Source organism: Neopelma chrysocephalum, unplaced genomic scaffold, assembly GCF_003984885.1.
Source record: "Neopelma chrysocephalum unplaced genomic scaffold, ASM398488v2 Primary Assembly neopelma1_82, whole genome shotgun sequence".
NCBI classification, from domain to species: Eukaryota; Metazoa; Chordata; class Aves; order Passeriformes; family Pipridae; genus Neopelma; species Neopelma chrysocephalum.
Window position 1 is genome coordinate 1278942 of NW_020897744.1, and position 18633 is coordinate 1297574.

The 18633-nt window shown below is 42.7% G+C and overlaps 1 protein-coding gene across 8 annotated transcripts in view; it reads right to left on the minus strand.

The window, feature by feature from the left end:
• The window catches only part of SPECC1 (sperm antigen with calponin homology and coiled-coil domains 1), an 88272-nt gene that overhangs the window by 32028 nt on the left and 37611 nt on the right, over window positions 1-18633 (minus strand). For all 8 annotated transcript variants that reach the window (XM_027690835.1, XM_027690836.1, XM_027690838.1 and 5 more), the window contains one exon: window positions 1262-2829. In XM_027690835.1, the coding sequence (XP_027546636.1) occupies window positions 1262-2829 (1568 nt within the window). The remainder of the gene's footprint in view (window positions 1-1261; window positions 2830-18633) is intronic.

Consider the following 18633-nt stretch of genomic DNA (forward strand, 5'->3'; position numbering starts at 1 on the left):
GCACTGGCACAGCCTGAGTGAAGGGCAGCCTTACAGAAGCCTGTGGTCTTGTCTGGGTGTCACAAGTAGCCAATGATTCAAAACAGCTTAATTCGAGGGAAAGGAAGAGTAAAAAGGAGGAAATCTGTGGTTTCCAAACCAAGCAATAAAAGTTTGGTCCAGAGTCTGAGCACTCAGCAGTTTTTCATTTATTCTTCATGAGCTGCAGCTCCAGAAAGCACTTGGGAGCTTCCCCTACTAACTCCATTTGCTGTGGTCACCTATTTAAGCTGAAAGGACATCTGGATTTTCTAAATCACTCACATCATGGAGGTGCTTTTTGGCAATGCTCTCTTCCTCTGCAGCCAATTTTATCATTCTTCTCATGATCCCTTCCCCATACAGGAAGGACTGCACACACTATCACTCTTTCTGCAGCAGTGGGACACAATCACTGGCTTGTGCTTTATTAACACTTGTTGTATGATGCCTCACATTGCAGCTCCCTTCTGAACATCCAGGATCACACAGAAAATGGGAACAATAACTGGGGTAAATGTGTTTGGAGCAAAGCTACAAACTACTAAATGGGGTAGAGGAAAATTGTTCTAAAATCAATCTTTTTAAAATTTTTTTGTCATTATTTTACCTATCCCAAAATAGAGTATTTCTCAGTTTTCTAAAAGTATTTTAGTTTTATGAAAATAATCTCAGCTGGAGCTTGATGCTGCAACATTAGTCATATTGCTGTAACTACCAGCTTCTCTAAGCATTAACTCAGAAGTTAATTAACTCAGATCCTTGTGTTCTCATGATCAATGACACTCACAGTTCACTGCTAATTAATTATGATTAATTATTCAGAATTTAATATTCACTGCTAACTACTCATGCCCTTCTCTCCATCTGATTAGCAAGTGATTTACATTAACATTTGTTCACACAATATCAAAGTAATTTTTTATTGACTTGTTCTTTGCTCCAATTTTGATAAACACAACTCTACTTATTAAAAGAGTCAATTCTGCAGAAGATATTAGGACAAAATAGTTTTGAATTTATAAATACAGCTACATTAACAGTTACTCCTGGGAAAATATGCAAACAGCAGCAGCAACTGAGACAACACCATACGACCCCAGCTTCCATTCAAAACTAATTCATGTAATTTAAATCCTGGAAGCTTATAATCCATGGCTCGACAGCAATCTAAAGACCAATAACTACCTATTTATGGAAGGACAGAAACAATCATTCTGTTTTACAGCTGTTACTGCTTTACCTTAGACAGCAGCCCCTGCATGTGCTTTAGTTCACTGTTTGCCTTCAGCAGCTCTTGTTTAAGCTCAGTGCAAGAGGCTTCTAACTGAGCCTTTTCTGCGTGGGCCACTTTGAGCATCTCCTGCACCTCCGAGTCGTCGGGGGCACAGCCCATCACGTTGATTTCTGCGGCCTTTTGTTTCTCATTCTCCAGCTGAGTTTTGAGAGAGCCATTCTCAATTTTCAGACCTTCCAAGGCAATTTTACAGTCCTCCAGACTTTTTGTCACTGTGCTGTTGCTCTGCTGTTCCACCTCTAGAAGTTTAAGCAGGTTCTCGTTTTCTTCTCTCAGGCTTTTAATCACCTGCTGGGCATCCTGATGTTCCCTTTCCAGGCTTCGCAGGCTGCTGGTTAACTGCTGCTGAATGTTGAGCAGTTTCTCTCTTTCAAATTGTGCTTTTTCAAGAACTTCTGCACATTTCTGTTCCAGTTCGAGGACCTTCCCCTCCTGAGCTCTGCTTTCTTCATTCTTGGATCGCTCTTGGAGGAGAGTCATCAGCTTCTCGTTCTCCTGGCTCAGCTGTTCTGCTCTATCTCTGTGCTGACGGAAGGAAGTCTCCAGGAGAGCTTTCTCTTCCACTAACTTCTCATTTTCTGTTGTCAGCTCCTGCACCATTTGCTGTTGATCCGACAGCTCCTGCAAGGTGGCTTGTAATTCTTCTGCTGTGCTGTGGTGATTCTCCTCCATTTTTTGTATTCTCTCTGTAAGAGATGCAACAGAGAGGTCGCTAATGTTGTTTGGAGAACTTCCTGCAGTGGAGCATTTGGAACCTTTGAAGTGGTTGCTGTTGGCAGATGTTGGCCTGGAAGGTACATCTGCTATGTGCTCAAAATCAGATGCATCAGGGGACAGGGAAGCTTTAGTTACATCACTGCTGGAAGAACCAGAATTGCGCAGGGCACCCCCGTTCACGTGCTGCCTGCGCTCCTCCACTTCACCTCTCGATGCATTTTTGGATGGGCTTCCAAAACTGGACTCCTGGGTAGTTGGGGTGGGGAGGCTGCTGTCACCTCCACTGCTTGTTGTTGTGTCTGACAGAGGGGAGTTCTCCAGATAAAGCAATTTCTCTTTTAAGACACGGTTTTCTTCTCCCAGGCTGGCAAGCTCTTTTTGGAAAGTCCTGTTTTTCTCCTGAAGAGACCGTATCAATGGATCTATGTCAACAGGTGACACTGTTTCTAAATTTGGGCTGGAAGCACCCATTCCTTCAGCGTTAAGGGACCCTTTCTCTTTGCATTTCTTCAACTCACAGCGAAGTTTGGTAATTTCAGAATCTTTTGTCTTTGCTTCTGCCAGGAGCTCTTTAACCTGAGATTCCAGAACAGCCTTGTCACCACTTTCATTCTCTTGCTTGGACTTGCTGGTGGGGCGCACGTGTTTGGTAGGAGTTGGTGCACCAGAAGAGGTGGGGCTGGGTTGTGTTTTCCTGGCATTGGCTTGACCACGCAGCACAGCTCTCTCCCTGGAGACAGAGGATGAGATTTCCCGGGGTGCCGGGATCCCTGTGCGCTTTGCAGCCGAAACTGTGCCTTGAAGAAGAAGAAGAGATGAAGCAAATTGAGTCGGTGCATAAAGAAAACAAGTCACACAACAACAATACTAAAGCCTAGAGCAGTCTTGGAAAAAAACCACCTGAGTGGTTGAATAGGTTTAGTCATGACTGTGTGGATTCATGTTTCAAAGGCTCCTATTATTCTGCATTTCTTCTTTTCCTACCCCCTGCAAAGGAACACAGCCTGCTTAACTTTTTCCCAGTGTAATAATATAACACATAGATGCTGCAATACATGAACTACAATCCCCAATATCAGGATAATAATTACTTGAAAGTAAAGATTCTTTACAGTACTTCGTAAAATGCTTAATCTAATCCTACTGATTTCTGGGGAAAACGTCAGTTAATTTAAGAAAAGATAACGTATCTGGGAAAAAAAAGTATTTTTATCACACATAAAACTATCTGCATTTAGGCAGATCATAATATACAAAAGGGCTGAAACATTGATGCTGACCACAGACTCAGTGAAATATAAAACTCTGTATGGCAATTCCAACACTAAGACAATTGTGATGCTGCAGCTTCTCTTCCATCTCTTCACAGAAATATTTTCCATGTTATACATTCCCATCCTCTTACAGAGGAAGAGCAAAAGGAGGTTAGAGAGTTGACACTGTTCTGTTTAGTTGCTGGTTGGGGTTCTCTTTCCCACCAACCAACAGTGCAAGCACTATGTGATTACAAGGGAAGTAAAGTTTATGAGTTGTTGATCTTCATCTTTCAAAGCCCTCCTGAAAGGTGGGACCATGGGTGCTGAAGACACAGGAGCCATCCGAACCATGGAAGTTGTAACAAGCTGGTTAAAGAAAAGAAGCTAATTCAAAGGTATTATATGCCACTGCAAGTGGCAAATGTGAATTTAAGAAAATCCTGCTTTCAGTACCTTATTCAAAAGGCAAAGCCATAAAGCACAGGGCCATAAAGTTTGGGGATATGGTACAATGAAGAGATATTGTCCAATGTAGCCACATAAACAGGATGCAAGGGAGAGTTCTGCAAACAGAAGGGGTCAGTGAGCCAGTGTTTGCAATAAAAACAAGTTCCAGAAGGACTCCTAGAATCAATTCCATCTCTCCTGATTTGGAAGGGTCTTTGCCTGGTGCACATGTGCACCATCCACAGAAAATCAAAGGGCATTAAGACCAGAGGGGAAGCAGCCTCCCTGCCTTACACAGCAACTTCATAACCCTCCCACAGCATTTTTCTTGCTGCAGCAATGCAGGGCACTGAAGGGTTAATATTAACACCACCCCGTTTGCTCAGCATCTCTTTTGAAGAATGCACTGGGTTTATAAAGCCCACACAAACAGGAGCCCCTCCTCCTCCCTCCCAAACACACACACTCTGCAGCAGCACAATAAACACCCGGAGACAAAGAGCAGCTGAAGAAAAGCCCCCTGAACCCAGCGCAGCGCTGGCAGGAGAGCACAGAGAGGCTCTGTCAGGGCAGGGGCACGATAAGGCCAGAGACAAAGGCTCCAGTGTTTAGGGGAAGAGATACAGGGACAGCCAGCGGCCCACACAGCTTCATTTAGTCATCTACAGCTGGAGGGGACGGCTCAGCTCCGGGATGGGAGTTCTCCCACTGCAGCTCCAGTGGCTGCTGGGGCAACTCCAGACCTTGTCAGAGCTGGAGGCCCCCCCGGCTCACCACTCATCACATTCCCAAACCCCACTGCCAGGATCTGGCACCCATAAACCGTATTCCAGCCGAGCTTAGCACACGAGCAAAGCTCGTGCTGTTGGTGCAGCAAACGCTGTGAGATGAAGGACAAGAGGAAAATTGAAAGGACTCTGATGTGACCTGTCACTTCCAGTGGAGAAATCCCAGCTCAGCACAGCTCCTTCCTGCTGAGAGGCTCAGGGGAACCCCAGGTTCAGAGCATCTGAGTGCACCCTGACCACAGACCAGGATGAGGGTCCGGTGTAGAGCACCAGTACTCACACATGCTGTAGTCGTACTACAGATTTAATACGTAAAATACTCATTATAAATGGCCACAGATGTTCTCTGATGGAGCCTAAGGGGTGATCTGAAGCGTTCTGTAGGTGTCCTGTACTTGTATTCCATCTGAGAGGGTTTTCTACTGTTATAAAAAAGAATTCACAACAAAACAAGTGCTTCAAAGAACTCTTATTTTTTCAGTGCTCAAACCAGTGCAATAACATGACTCTCATCTGGCCAGCACATGACTGACTAGTATTATATAATAGTGGGCAGTGCTGACTGGGCAGCATCCTATACATTACAAGAAATAATGATGCTATTACACACTGGTGCAAATCTCATGGCACTGGGAAAACCACCTTTCCTAAGAGAAATGAAGCACTTCTGGTAGCCACACCAGCGTGCTTCTAATCATCACCAGATGACAACTGCAACATGATCCTGAGCAAGGGAAAACACATATATAGGGATAACAATTAATGATATTTAACTGGGATTATCTGTACTTCACCAGTTGGCCAACCAGTGCATGCTCTGAGCTTACTCAACATGTCTCATGTGTTTTGCAAGACTCCACGCTCTGCTGACTTGTTCTGCCATAAATCACAAAGCGTTTGCTATCCATCAATAACCATTAACCAACCTGTTTTTTTCATGCCATAGAAGGGCTTGGGTATTTTCCTCACTCCATTCTCCACAAGCGCCATGCAGTACTAAAAAGTCACAAGGATCCCGGAAAAGAAATAGTTCTAAATGCATATGTTGATCACAAAACACCAAATTAAGTATAAACACTACTTTAATGTCTATTTTATGGGCAACTCCTGCTCTGAACGACCTTGGAGTTGAGCAGTGTAGCAGTCACCAGTGAAGCTGCCAACCCCACAGCCCGGGGCATCCGTATGCAGGAACTGCATTTAGGGCTGGGCAAGTCACCCTGGTGACCTGATTAACTCAGCCCCCACCGTGGTGATGGTCTGTGGAGACCCCAGACAGACATGTGCCCACCAGGCTGCAGAGCTCAACCCAGCCTTGATCTATGCTGCTGCTGCCTAAAGTGGCTGGAATCACACAGATCTTCACTTCCTGGAAAGTGCTGCTGGGTCTGAGCAGGGAAGAGAAAAACAAGGAGCCCTGCATCTTGATGGAAATATTCCAGAAAAAAAAAACCAAAACCATTGAATACCTTTCTGTTTGGTCAAAATGGTGCTTTGGTACCTCATTCCTGTTTACACTGTTCATCCACCCTGCCCAAGCTTTTAGCTTAACTCTGTTCTTGCCAACTTTGAGCACAACCTCTGTCCCACCGTTCCAGATATCCAAGCCCAGGCTACCTCCGACCGTCAATGTATCTCTCATTCCCTGTGCACCACACCAAACCTCCTGTGCTCCCAGTCCCACGACCACTCTGCTAATGGGCTCAGCTTGTGTTCCCCCACTTCGGGAGTAATTTTGGGAATTACTCCTGAATTACTCCATTGAGAGTGATTGCCTGAAAAGCTGTTTTGTTCAGGCTGAGGTCACCTCATCACCACGTTCCTCACCTTGGCACCCAGGAAGAACTGCTCCATTTTCAGCATCAGCCAGACTACTCATGTGTGAGGCATGACAGTGAAACACGTATATACAGCTTATAATTTTCTAAGTGCTTTAAAATTACCAGCTATTTAACTCAAATCCTCTGAAACACATAATTAAGTTTAGGTTACAAGACAGGAAAGCAGAGAGAAATGAAATACCTCACCCAAGGTCATGGGAAGTCAGGATTAAGACTGGGAGCCCATGGCCACTTGCTGCCAGGGAGCACTCCCTGACTTTCCACCGGTGTCAAAAGCCAGAGTATTACTTTAATGAGATAAAAGTTGAGCCCTCTTGATGACCTTTCACCATGTTAATCCCATTTTCAGCACGCCTACAATGTTTTTCACAGAAGGAAGGATCGGGATTACTCTTCAGTTTTTCCACATTATGATCTATTTTTGTCCTGAGCTCTGAGCACCTCCAGCGTCAGCTCCCACAGGAACATCCGCAACCAGGAGAAACGGACTATGGAATGGAGAAAAACACTTCCCAGTCCTCCAAGGTGAAACACCAGGGATTGTTGTTCAGAAGTGACACCCCTGAAGTGCAGCCAAAGTGATTACAGTGACAGCAGGGTAAGGGAGAGCAGGAGACAAACGTTTCACCAGTCACAGGGGGGACACGCGTGACACGGTGGAATGAAGATTCAATGTTTATCTGCCTTCACATTCCATGGACTCTGATAGCACATATCACTGCAGTAAAACACTAGCCTTGACATTAATATAATGAAGAGTTAAGTAAATTAAATAGTTCAAGTACCTGCTTCTCCAGTCCCAGAGCAGAGGAATAATCTCAGTTGGAAGGTTACATTTGACTGCAGAAACACCTTTGCAAATGTTTTGATTTCTGCTTCCAGTCTATTTTTTAGAACTGGAGTCAATACAAAACTATTTGCCTCTGGCCTTTGTGCCATTTGTGTCCCACAGCCTGCTCTTTTCTTAATCCTTCCCTCCATCAACATATTAATAACCCAAAGGTTAATGCCATGGCCTTCTGCTGTTCCACAGACAGAACTAACAGGGAATGTTCCATTTTAAATGTTCTTCCTCAATTTTAATCCTGTCAACTCTTAAGCAATGAACAATAAAAACACATTTTGTTCTTACACACATTTAGAATTCCAGGTTAGTAATTCACTGTTCCATAGTTTAAGCAGGTACTAAGCCTCCTGCATGTAGAGCCCATCTATGTAATTTAAGCACCGATCACCGAGTCACCTCAGAAAGCATTTCAGTCATGTAAGACTAAAGCATGGAGACAGATGCAGCTTTGCTGTGATGTTTTTCAACAATGGATACCTTATTTGAACTGCAAGGGCGGGATAACAAGAAATAAAAGAAAGCTATTCATAGGACTCTGCAATGTTCAAGTCATACATCTCCGAAAGGCAAACTGTTGCCTGCAGACAAGTTTGTCCTCTCATGATGATCTGCTGCTCCAGGAGGGCTGTTACAGCTCTCTCATTCCCAATCCTGCACTTCCAACACACCAGAGATTTCACTGCCTTGTGTCTTTTGACATCCTGAAATCCACCTCAGAAAAGGACAGTGAAACAAAAAAGATCACAACAAGAAATGATGGGCTAACAGCCTCCCTGCCAACAGGAGAGTGCAGTTCTTCCTTTATTCTGGAATTCTGTTTCCATGTGCCAACACATTTTAACAAATTTTGTCACCTGAACTTCCAAGGCTCAGACAGAAAAGTGGTTCCTGCAATACCTTGAGGGAAAGGTCAGTATAAATCAAGTGGGCTGGAGGCATTTAGCAGCACGGCTCAGCAAAGGGAATACTCTGAACAGCCCACGCTTGTACAGCAAATTAAAAGAATTATTAAACCGCCCCATACAATTTTACTGTGCTCCAGCACCTGTGGTTCAGCTGAAACATGTTTTATTAGTTTGGGTTTTCAACTTATCCTCTGGCTGGGACTTTGGTAGACCCTGGATTCGGCACAACTGCACTTCCTCGGGCTTTGCCAAGATTTGCTGAGGATCCACAGCAGCACTGGTAACATCCAGCAACAGCCAGGCAAGGCAGGCAGGTACTCCTGGGCTCAGTCTTGCCTGGGGAAGGTCCTGTTAATAGTTTTAGCCAACTCTGAATTTCTTAGCAAAACAAACCTGGGTCACAGATGCATCTTAATTCCACCAGGTTTATGACACTTGGTCTAGGACAGAGAAATGCAGATGTCTAGTGCCATTTCAGATGACCTTTAGGTGTATTTAAAATACCTTCACTGCGCTGAAAGACTTGTCAGCACCCGTGGGAGACCTGTCCTCTGCTCCAGAGACAGACAGAGCAACTGGGATGTCTGAAGACACCTAAAATGCCACTAGACATTGAACTGAACAGTCAGGCTTTCACAACACATTTACAAGCTGGTGTTACAAGGCAGGTAACAGCAGCTTCTTTTGCCATATTCAAAATCACTCCAGTACCCAAGTACCTTTTAGGTGATTTTCAGCCACAGAATGAACAACTTAACACACTGGATTAATATGGGACTCTGTGACATCATTGATCTGAATTTAGGCACAGCCAAGTCACAAAAGATGGCCTTAGCTTGGAGACATCACACTCTCTGTTGACTCCCTGAGATAAAGAAGCACAGGCATGACGCATTTTCTGACTTCTTTTGTCAACTCAAAGTAATGTTTTCAAGAACCTAATTAACTTGGTGCTTAAAATCCATTTTCCAAAAGCAGATAAGCCACTAAGAGCTCAAAGCTTAACTGAAAGCCCAGGGGACTCGACAGATCATCCTCACCCTGCTCCAGCATTGATCCTGAGATTGATACCGAGACTGATTAAGAGTGAGCTAGGAATGTCCTTTGGGAAATGATGACTGTACAGCACAGAGGAAGGAGTGGTGTACACTTGACTCCTTTAAAGTACTTTTTCATTAAAAGCTTTCAGAGCACACATCTGCTTTATTGAAACACCCTGCCCCTTTTTTCCTTTGATTAAGCAAATGAAACAGTTAAAAAAACAACTTCCCTGCTGACCAGAGATCTTCTGATATCCTAATTAACAGGAACCACACTGTTTTCATGGTGGCACGGAGAAAAAGCAAACCTGACTGCTGAGAAGGAGGGCAGATACGACCACCCTTACCTGTGCTGCTGAGCTACTTCATACAAAACCTACACAGAGCCAAAATCCATACACACATCCTGCTGTGCACATTAGTGCTCCTATCCTTAAACTTCCAGGCATGGCAACAGTAACAGAGCTCGGTAACAAATACTGAACAGATGCAGATAACTAAATCAACTCATGAGGAAGGTCTGAATCAGCTTCTTGGGAGTTGAACTGAGAGTGGGACTGGACGCAGAAGGCTGGATTTTCAGAGATACAGGTGGCAAGAGACACAGATCAGCAACTACTGTGATTTTCAAAACTGCTTAAGTTGTTTAGAATTTCATATTTGAGAGTGAAATGTGTAAAACCTCTGCTCAACCATCAGCTTAGGCAAAAGTCAGGATAAAGAATGAATCTGTTATGCTGTGACAAGCTATTATGGCTTGATCTGCTTGATACACAGAGGGAATGAGCTGAACAGTTTAGTTGTCAGCATTCTTCTGTGACCAGAGCATTGGATACTCCTTTGGATAATCCTCAAAAACAGGAGAACACACCATTTTCCATCTCTTTTAGAGTTGTCCTACAGAAAGCCAATGCTCTCTGCTACCTGGTCTTTATGCAACAGCAAGCAAAGCAAACCAAGGCTTGGCCAGTCAGGGTTCTTCTGAATTAATTAGTCTGTTTGCAGAGTGTTAGTCATAGAGCCAACACCTTTACAGGTCAGCAACTCTTTGGGAAGGTTCAGTTGTACTCCACCTAGCTTTAAGAAAAGACAAGGAGATGGTTGCAGAACAACAAATGTGGTTTTGATAATCCAGCACTAATTATATAGAAGCATCTGCTCAAATAAGGCCTTTTACTCACTTAGCAAACACAGACTAAAAGTAATTAAAACATGAACTTTTTTCCTGAATCATTTTAATGGCCTGTTGGACTGTCTGGACTGCCTGACTACAGTGCCTGTGGAATAGGTACACTATGCACCAGAAGGGAAAACCTAAAAGGCTTAGTGCAAAGATTTTGATCTGTGTAATCATTGTGGAAAGTGTAAAGAAGCAACTCAGGTGCTAATACTTGACATGGAGTGAAAGAGTAAGAGACCAAAGAGAAATAAAATTATATTACAAAGTATTAGAGAACAACAAACACCTGTATTTGAAAAGCTGTACTACCAGAGGTTCCAAAGAAAAAGCAGCAGTAAGCATCTAGATCTGAGCAATTCCTAATGTAAGACTACAGAGACCACTGATATTTGATCTGAACACTTGGTAAAGGTTGGCTGATTCTTTGTTTTAATTAGAAGATAAAAAAATAGAGATCTGGGGTGCAAGAAGCACAAAAGAGAAGGCACTGTTTTGGTAACTCAAAGACTAAGTCATGACATAACTACCTGTCATCAATTTAAATCTGCAGATGAACTACTGGTAGGAAATTCTTTTGAAGGGTGGCCACTAGAAGGGACTCTCCCATGGCAGGAATGCAACCCAATAGTAGAGACGACCTTATAGTTGAAGCATCTCCATCTAAACAAGTACTCTTAGAATCCACAAAGGGCCCTAACAAGTCAAGGAGTTGTTTTAGAAGAGAAGGTACCCAGGGAATCTCTGCTGCACAATTAAAGAGTTTCTTAAAGATTGCAAACATTTTATTTACAGCTTTTTGTATTCACCCTGATCAATAACTTTGTCATCTTGTCCTTCTTATACATTTAACTCTTCCAAAAACATGTTAAAATGCAAACAGAAAAAGATCAGCTCTACTCAGTGCCCGGTGGTTCCAAGCTCTTAGCACAGCCACAAGAAGAAGAACTGAATTTCAAGCTCACATTGTCCCAGCTCAGTGCTATCACAGTGGAAACAAGGTCACATTCAGAAGGTAAATGAGACGAGATCTGATCAAAACCCTGTTCACAAAGTCTCACTGTGAATTTCAGCTGACTTTCTCTGCTCTTTATGGCCCTGTTCACATACAATTCCTCTCTGAATAACAGCAGGAGTAGTTAAAAATCTCTTTACCCTGACAGACCTGCCAGTGTCCACACAAAAGAGTTCCTCCGAGCATTTCTTACGCTGTTTACTCGAGTTTCCTGAAGGTTTGTTAAGTCTCAATTGAAAACTCAAGCCTGGATATGCCTGCCTTGAATAAAATTTTATACCCAACACAAATGCAGTGGAGGCTGTACTGTGAGAGGGAAGTTTTGCTCAGAAGTCTAAGGCTCAAAGATGCATCTGCAAAGTCTGTTGAGGCAAGAACTGCTCTGGGCACGAGTCCTTCACTGGCATGGCCAGTCTTGGCTTCACAAACACAGGACTCTGCTCAAGAGTCAAGAAGCATCCAAGGGGCTTCACTGTTCCATAAGGCCCTGGCACCAAGAGTTCACCTCTGAAAAGAGGGAAACAAAACCCCATGGAATGACCCCGTCTGCCAACACGGGTGCAGATGACAAGTGTCATGGCAATCCACCCCTGGCTGCTTGGGATTTCTGGAGTACCCAGCAACCTGGCATAACAAACACCGAGCCATCCAAAGCAAATGTTCAGAGAAACCCTATATCCTACACTTGCTGGAATGGTAAACTCAACACTACTTTTTTTGGAACTGTTAATGCCAGTGGGCCTGCCAAAACCTTTAGTCACCTACAAACTATACCCCTTGCCTAATCCCCACAAAAGAATGACTAAAACTTTCAATGTGCAGCATTATCTCAACATTAATCTGATGAAAGTTACAGAAAAAGAGAATTTTCCCTTTTAAAAATAAAATACCCCTACTTGCTGCTTTAATCCAAATTTATGATTTCCACAGCCATCACAGTTCATTATTTAAAAAAAAAAATAAAATTTTTATATTCCTTAAGAGGGCCTTGGCTCTATATACTTGTGACATTAGCACACCACAATTATTGGGATTTCTGTGTACTGTGATATTTCCTGATTTTGTTTGTTCTGGAACATTTCCTGCCCATGCACCTGTCAAAACGAGATGAGATCAGGTATAATCATCTCATACCTCCAGCAAAATGAGTTTTAAGCCAAACTCTATTCTGGTGGCTTTTTAGACAAAAGCCTGAGAAAAATATCCACAAATGTCAATCTTTCTGTGAACAGAGACAAAACCACTGGTATTTCACAGAAATAAGGGATTTTCAGTTTGATCTGGTTATAGTTTCAGTTTGATCTCCAAACTTACCAAGTTTGGAGCTTCCTTTGTTTTCCTATCTGCTAGTTCTGAGGCTTCTGCTGTCCAGAAGGTGGTTATCTATCCTCTGCTTTGGGGGACATCCCTGGAGTTTACTAACACATTCCCACTGAAGGTGCCGATCAGGAAAAGCAGTGGATTTGCTCTGAGAGAAAGGCAGAAAACTAATTTGTCAACTCATATGGTTGTACTAGGAATATTCCTGAGATAAATGACCACTAGCTAGAGTAAGAATCCCAGGATTTTCCTTGATTCTAGCTTGCAGACAAGCAGATAATTCTCTTCAGCTCAGAAAGCAGCTTCCCAGCTAATCTAGCCCAGAACTTCAGCACTTGGCCCTTACTGGGTTCACAGTGGTGACAGAACAGCTGTACTGCCATTTCTGGAAAATACAATTATAACAGATAGAATACCAGTGTTGAGTGTTTCGAGAAGTACAGGAAATTAAAAAGCAAACAAACAAAAAACCAACCCTAAATCTAACCATATAAACTCAGCTAATAATGGCCATCAGTGAGTAGATGTAGATGTGTTCCTCCACAGGGTGGATACAATGGTTGTCACAACTAAATATAATCGGTAGCTGGAAGTTAATGAAGGAGTTTCCTAAAATCCCCTGGTCCAAAAATCCAATTGGAAAGAAAAGTATGAAGAATCCTGCTCCTTCCAGACACATTATGTGCTGTGGATCAGATCACTCCTCTAACCATCACAATCTATATGACATCTCTTTATAAGCATGAAGGATTACCAAAAAGCAATTTTACAGTGGGGAAATGCTTAATATCAACATTTTCACAACTAGAAGGCTAATTTATTCAACCTGTAACTTCAAGGGCACACTGTGGATTGAATCATGGAACTATAAAGATGTCATGGCTATAAAGATATCTGCATGGGGCTTTATCCTCCTTTTGCTTTCTTTGTTCGAGGTGGGTCATGATTTAATTCACTGTCCTTCCCACAAACACTTCAGCAAGAATCACAGAGGGAGCTGAGCCACCACAGAGGAACAGAGCAGCAGAAAATGTCTTTACACAGCACTGCTGTGGAGGGAATGTGTGAGGAATCCATGACCTGAGCCCTCCAGTGCAGGAACGCTGCCCCACTCTCCCAAAAGGCCAGGGCTGAGTGAGCCGAAGTAACTTCTTCCCTCACGAATTCTCAAACCCTACTACACCAGTAAGAATGGGGAAAAGGGCTAAAAAATGGAAACACAAAAGGAGATTCTTAAAATCTAGAGGCCTTTTATTTTTTTTTTCCAAATTGTTTGCTTAACGCTTAACAACCAGTTTGCACAGCATTGCTGTTACAACTGACTTTTGTTTACTGAAACATGATGGTCACATAATAAACCCACTTTTATGGTCATTTCCAGCCTGCTTCTGTGAGGGGATGGGGAGAGGACTGCAGTTTAATTTCCACAGCTCATCCAGAGCTTCAGCCCTGCCCAGCACAGCGCCAAGGGAGCCGATCAGTGCTGTCCTGATACTGGGAACTGGGCTGAAATTATTAAAACTATCAACACAGGAGGAGACACATCAAGAAAAGAAATGAGACAGAAGGGGAGAGAAGAAAGCTCGTAACATAATGAGATGTTTATCTATAAAACATTGCCCACTTCAAAGCAGGAAAAGCTTCAACTCCTTGGTAAAAAAGAAGGAGCTTTTAATTAAAAGATCAGTCAAAGATTTTCCACAGTCAAGCAGCCTCAAAGAAACTATGTGTGGAGGAGGCTGAGAGTAATTTCTAACATGATTAGTCCATTCTTCAAACTCAACAAGGTTTTATGAAAGCAGCATTTCTCAAGATCCAGAAGATAAAGACTGCGGAAATATCCTCAGCCCCTCAAAGAGCCCTGTCCCTTCCCTTCTGATGCCTCCATCCTCATCAGCTTTTGCTCTGGAAAAGCCTGGAGAAATACTATGAGAGTTTTGTGCCTCCCCCCTTGGGGCAAGATAGATTGTAAGCCTAGGACAGAGGGATCATCACATGGACACTCAGCTTAGGTTTAAGCAAAGTTACTGCCAGGTACTTCAGCAGGTCTGGAAATATAACTTGAAATATTTCTATACATTGCTTTATCCAGCTGAAAACAGACTGTCTTGAGTACACAGCCTTCTATTAGACAGAGGTTTAAAAAACTCTGAAGATTTCAATGAATGGCACTGCTTTCTGGAACACTCTTTCCGTACAAGGAATATTTGCAGACCAGGATGGACACAACACCAGCACCTTGTCCCTTTCCAGCATCACAATACCAGTGTTAGGGCTGACAATACATGCTCTGGGGAACAAGACTTAGACCCACTTCCCCTTGGTCATCTAATTTTTTATGCTTTTCTTTTTCCTCTTCTGAAAAAAAACCCAAACAACAGGATTCTGAGAATTCATCCTTAAACAGGCAAAATTCAACACTTTCTCCACAGGCTGCAATTTAGCAACTATTTTATATTATTGCAGATAGACAAGACCAGGGCTATTGCACTCTGGAGGAGCTTTCTCAGAGTAGAGAATACCAGTCCCTGGAATGACTTCTGTTCATGGAAACTCAGCCTCATCCCCACTTACCAGCTGGTAATTGTGACTAATGGACCTTATTGCTGAGCTGGTTCTGTTTTGCACAAGCACAGGGAATTACCTCTGATTTATTCAGGAATCATATGCATTTCTGTCTATGAGAGTAAGTATTCAGTAATACTTCTGACAGTCTTTCTCTCCCCTGTCCTGCAGAGAACTCAGCTCCTGCCAACAAATTTATCATTATCCACACCCTTGTAGAAACAACCCCTATTAAAATGATATGAGGCATCATTATTTGATACGATAAGGATTTCCACATTTCCAGTATAAATGCTGCAATGGCAAAATGTAGAACTTTAGGGTGTGAAAAATACAAAAGAATATCCTCCAGATGCAGGGAAGAAACCACCTTTGCATTCTGCCTTGTTCATACTAATTAAACCAGCTTTCTATCCTTAGTACAGGATGGGATTCCTCCAGTCAGTTCTATCATCCTGGTTTAGAAATGAGACAGACCATGGAAAGCAATCAAAACACATTTAACTACCATTCATCAAATTATTCTGAATATTGGTCACCAATCCATGGAAAAGAAAGGTTAAGGATAAACTACAGTTCATTATGGGAAGAAAGAAAAGTCAGCCAACATAAGTACAGTATGTCAAAGGACTAACTGCACCCTGTCCCTAAGGCCCTTTCCATATTTCATACATTAATAAAAATGACTTCATTGAAGTTGCTGGTGAAATTCTTCCTTGCTTGAGTAGCAATGATTTTAACACTTTGCACCAAAGCATCCATCAGGACAAGAATATGAGAGGAACATAAGTCTGCTCATGGGATATGGGCACATTTACTTAATCCCTAATAGCTTTCCTACACAACTGAACCAATTCCAATCAAGATACAAAACCTACAGAGCTGGTAATGAATGGAAAAATATCTGTCCCTGTTTCAGCCAACACATCCCCTACGTGTGCTCAGAACCAGACCCTGCAAACTCATATTATCCTTGCACTTTCCCAAGGGTATATTCTTCCAGTGGTGAATATCAAATTTTCCAGTAAGAGCTTCACATTTAAATTTTGCTGTTGATAAAAACATGGAGCTTGTTCGTTGTGTGCTCCACAGCCTGATTAAAAGGGCAGAAAACTGCAGCCCTGATGGAATTTATGGCCTGAGAGAACTGACTGGTGATCACAGATCACACAAGGACAGAGTGCTCTGTCTCAGAACATGCAATCCATATCTATCGATGCTTGTGGAAAAACATCACTGCTCCATGAAATATAATGGATGGAACATTCCAAAAGAGATCTGTGAACACATGTCTACTTTGGATTGCACTAAGAAAAAAGTTGATGCATGGAAAATCTAACAGTGTCTATTATCACAAATCCTCAGTCTTGTATCATCTTTAATCATTGTGCTCAAATTGCCTGGAGATACAGCATGGGAAAGTTTCAAGAAATAATGAAAATATCAAATATTTGTCAATCTTCTATTGCCAGTCTGTGAGAATAAGAGAAAAATCAAATTAAGTCCTACACAAGCAATGCAGTGCCAAGGAAATCAAGAAGTACTCTGCTTCGGTTTTACAATTTCGTGTTGTTTTGAAAGCTACATTCCCTGTGGAAATCAGGAGATTTTATGAAGAGTAAATTAGCAAAATAGGGGAGGAATTGAAATGAGGAAAAAAAATAAGAGAAATTACTTTGCTGAAATACTAGTAGCTCCAAAACACAGGACTGCTTCCAAATAAACTCCTCAGCACCTCCAGGGCTTTGGCAGGTTTCAGTGGGAAGACCAAGGGGTAACACTTGCGTAAATTTCTTTGGCCAGCTTTACAACTTTAAGATCTTGAGGAGCCAAACATTACCCAAACAAAAAGAAGCAAGCTTTCTTTTCCTCCAGAGTCAGCATTATTCCCTCCTCCTTTCACCCTTTCTCCTCTTTCGAGTCATTTAATACTGTGTCAGAACCAACACAATCACAACCATTCCCTGACTGTTTCCTTGTCACTCTGCCACTGTCAAGCCAATTGTAGAATATTAACTAAACTAATGAAACAGTCAGCAAGAAAATTACTTTTAGATTTACTATCACGTTAAACCTACTATTGATAGATCCTAGAACTCCACCAGCACTGGGGCAGAATCTCTCATCTGCAGAGATCCAACTATAGGACAGGCTCCTCCTGACAGCTCATTCAGCAGGATTCCCAGCAGCTCCCTGCCCTCATCCAAGAATGGCTTTAATTTTCATCAGCAAAAAAATCTAACACAAAACAAAATGCATAAACCACATCCTGCTGCTTGCCATGCCCTGAAAGTTCTTGTAAGAGCCCGTGGAGAAAGCACTCCCACTCAGCACATCCTCCCAGCCAATGCTGAAAACTGTTGGGAAGACCCTTTAGTGTAAGAGAACTTACTGATGATCTTTTCCATTAATTTAGCATTCATTGGCCTTTCAATTTGGAATCAGGGGAGCTCAGATTATCACTTCACTCTGCCTCAAACAGATAATTTCAGAGGCACCAAGTTACTCATACTCATGACTAAATTCCTCTAAGAGGCCGTTCCAAACTGTGACATAGTCTCTGGCTGTTCCCCTTTCCCTGGCCTGGGAGCAGAGGAGACGCTGCCACTGACATCTGTTTGTTGCTACTCCTGAAACCATTTATCAGTGTCAGCCCAGTCAAGCCACCTCACAAGACTAACCAACAGAGCTGGCCCTAACTGGCCTTGGAAGAGAAGCTTAAGTCAAGTAAAAATTACCCTCCAGGGGAAAATAAACTTCTTCAATACCAGTTTAATCAGCAGTGTGTTACTACTCTGAAAAATGAGAGCATTTGTAAACCCCCCCATGCAAGAATGACTTGTGGGAGGGAGAGGTGACTAAGGAATTAAACTATCCACTGGAGAGCAAATTGTGGTTTGTTGGCTCCACTGGGAACAAAAGGTCTGTGGCTCAGTGCCCGAGCTCCAAGAGGACATGACTTGCTGTCGGTATTTCCATGAAAGCTGTTATGTGATTCATTAGCTTTGCTGGCCCCTCTCTCCTCCCTCCCTTCCCCCCACACCATCATTAAACTCATCTGGTCTCTTGAGCTCTTGCTTGGCAGAAATGGTGTTCTGACACACAGCAGAGTTAAAATGAACGGCTCCCATGTTCAGAAGAAAGAAAGGGAGAGAAGCAGATGAGGGAGACTAAAGAGAGCGCTCAGAAAAGATCTGACTACCCCAAAAACAAAAAACAGAAACCACAAGAAATAATACATTTCTACGATACCCTTTATCTTGAAAGTCTCCTATGTTTTACAAACTATATATCCTACACTGAAGAATCCCCTCAAGCCCCTGGGCCAGGACAAAACAGACATAAGAAAGCAGATCAATATTGGCTCAGTGTATGCACTGACACTTGATATCCTCATCCA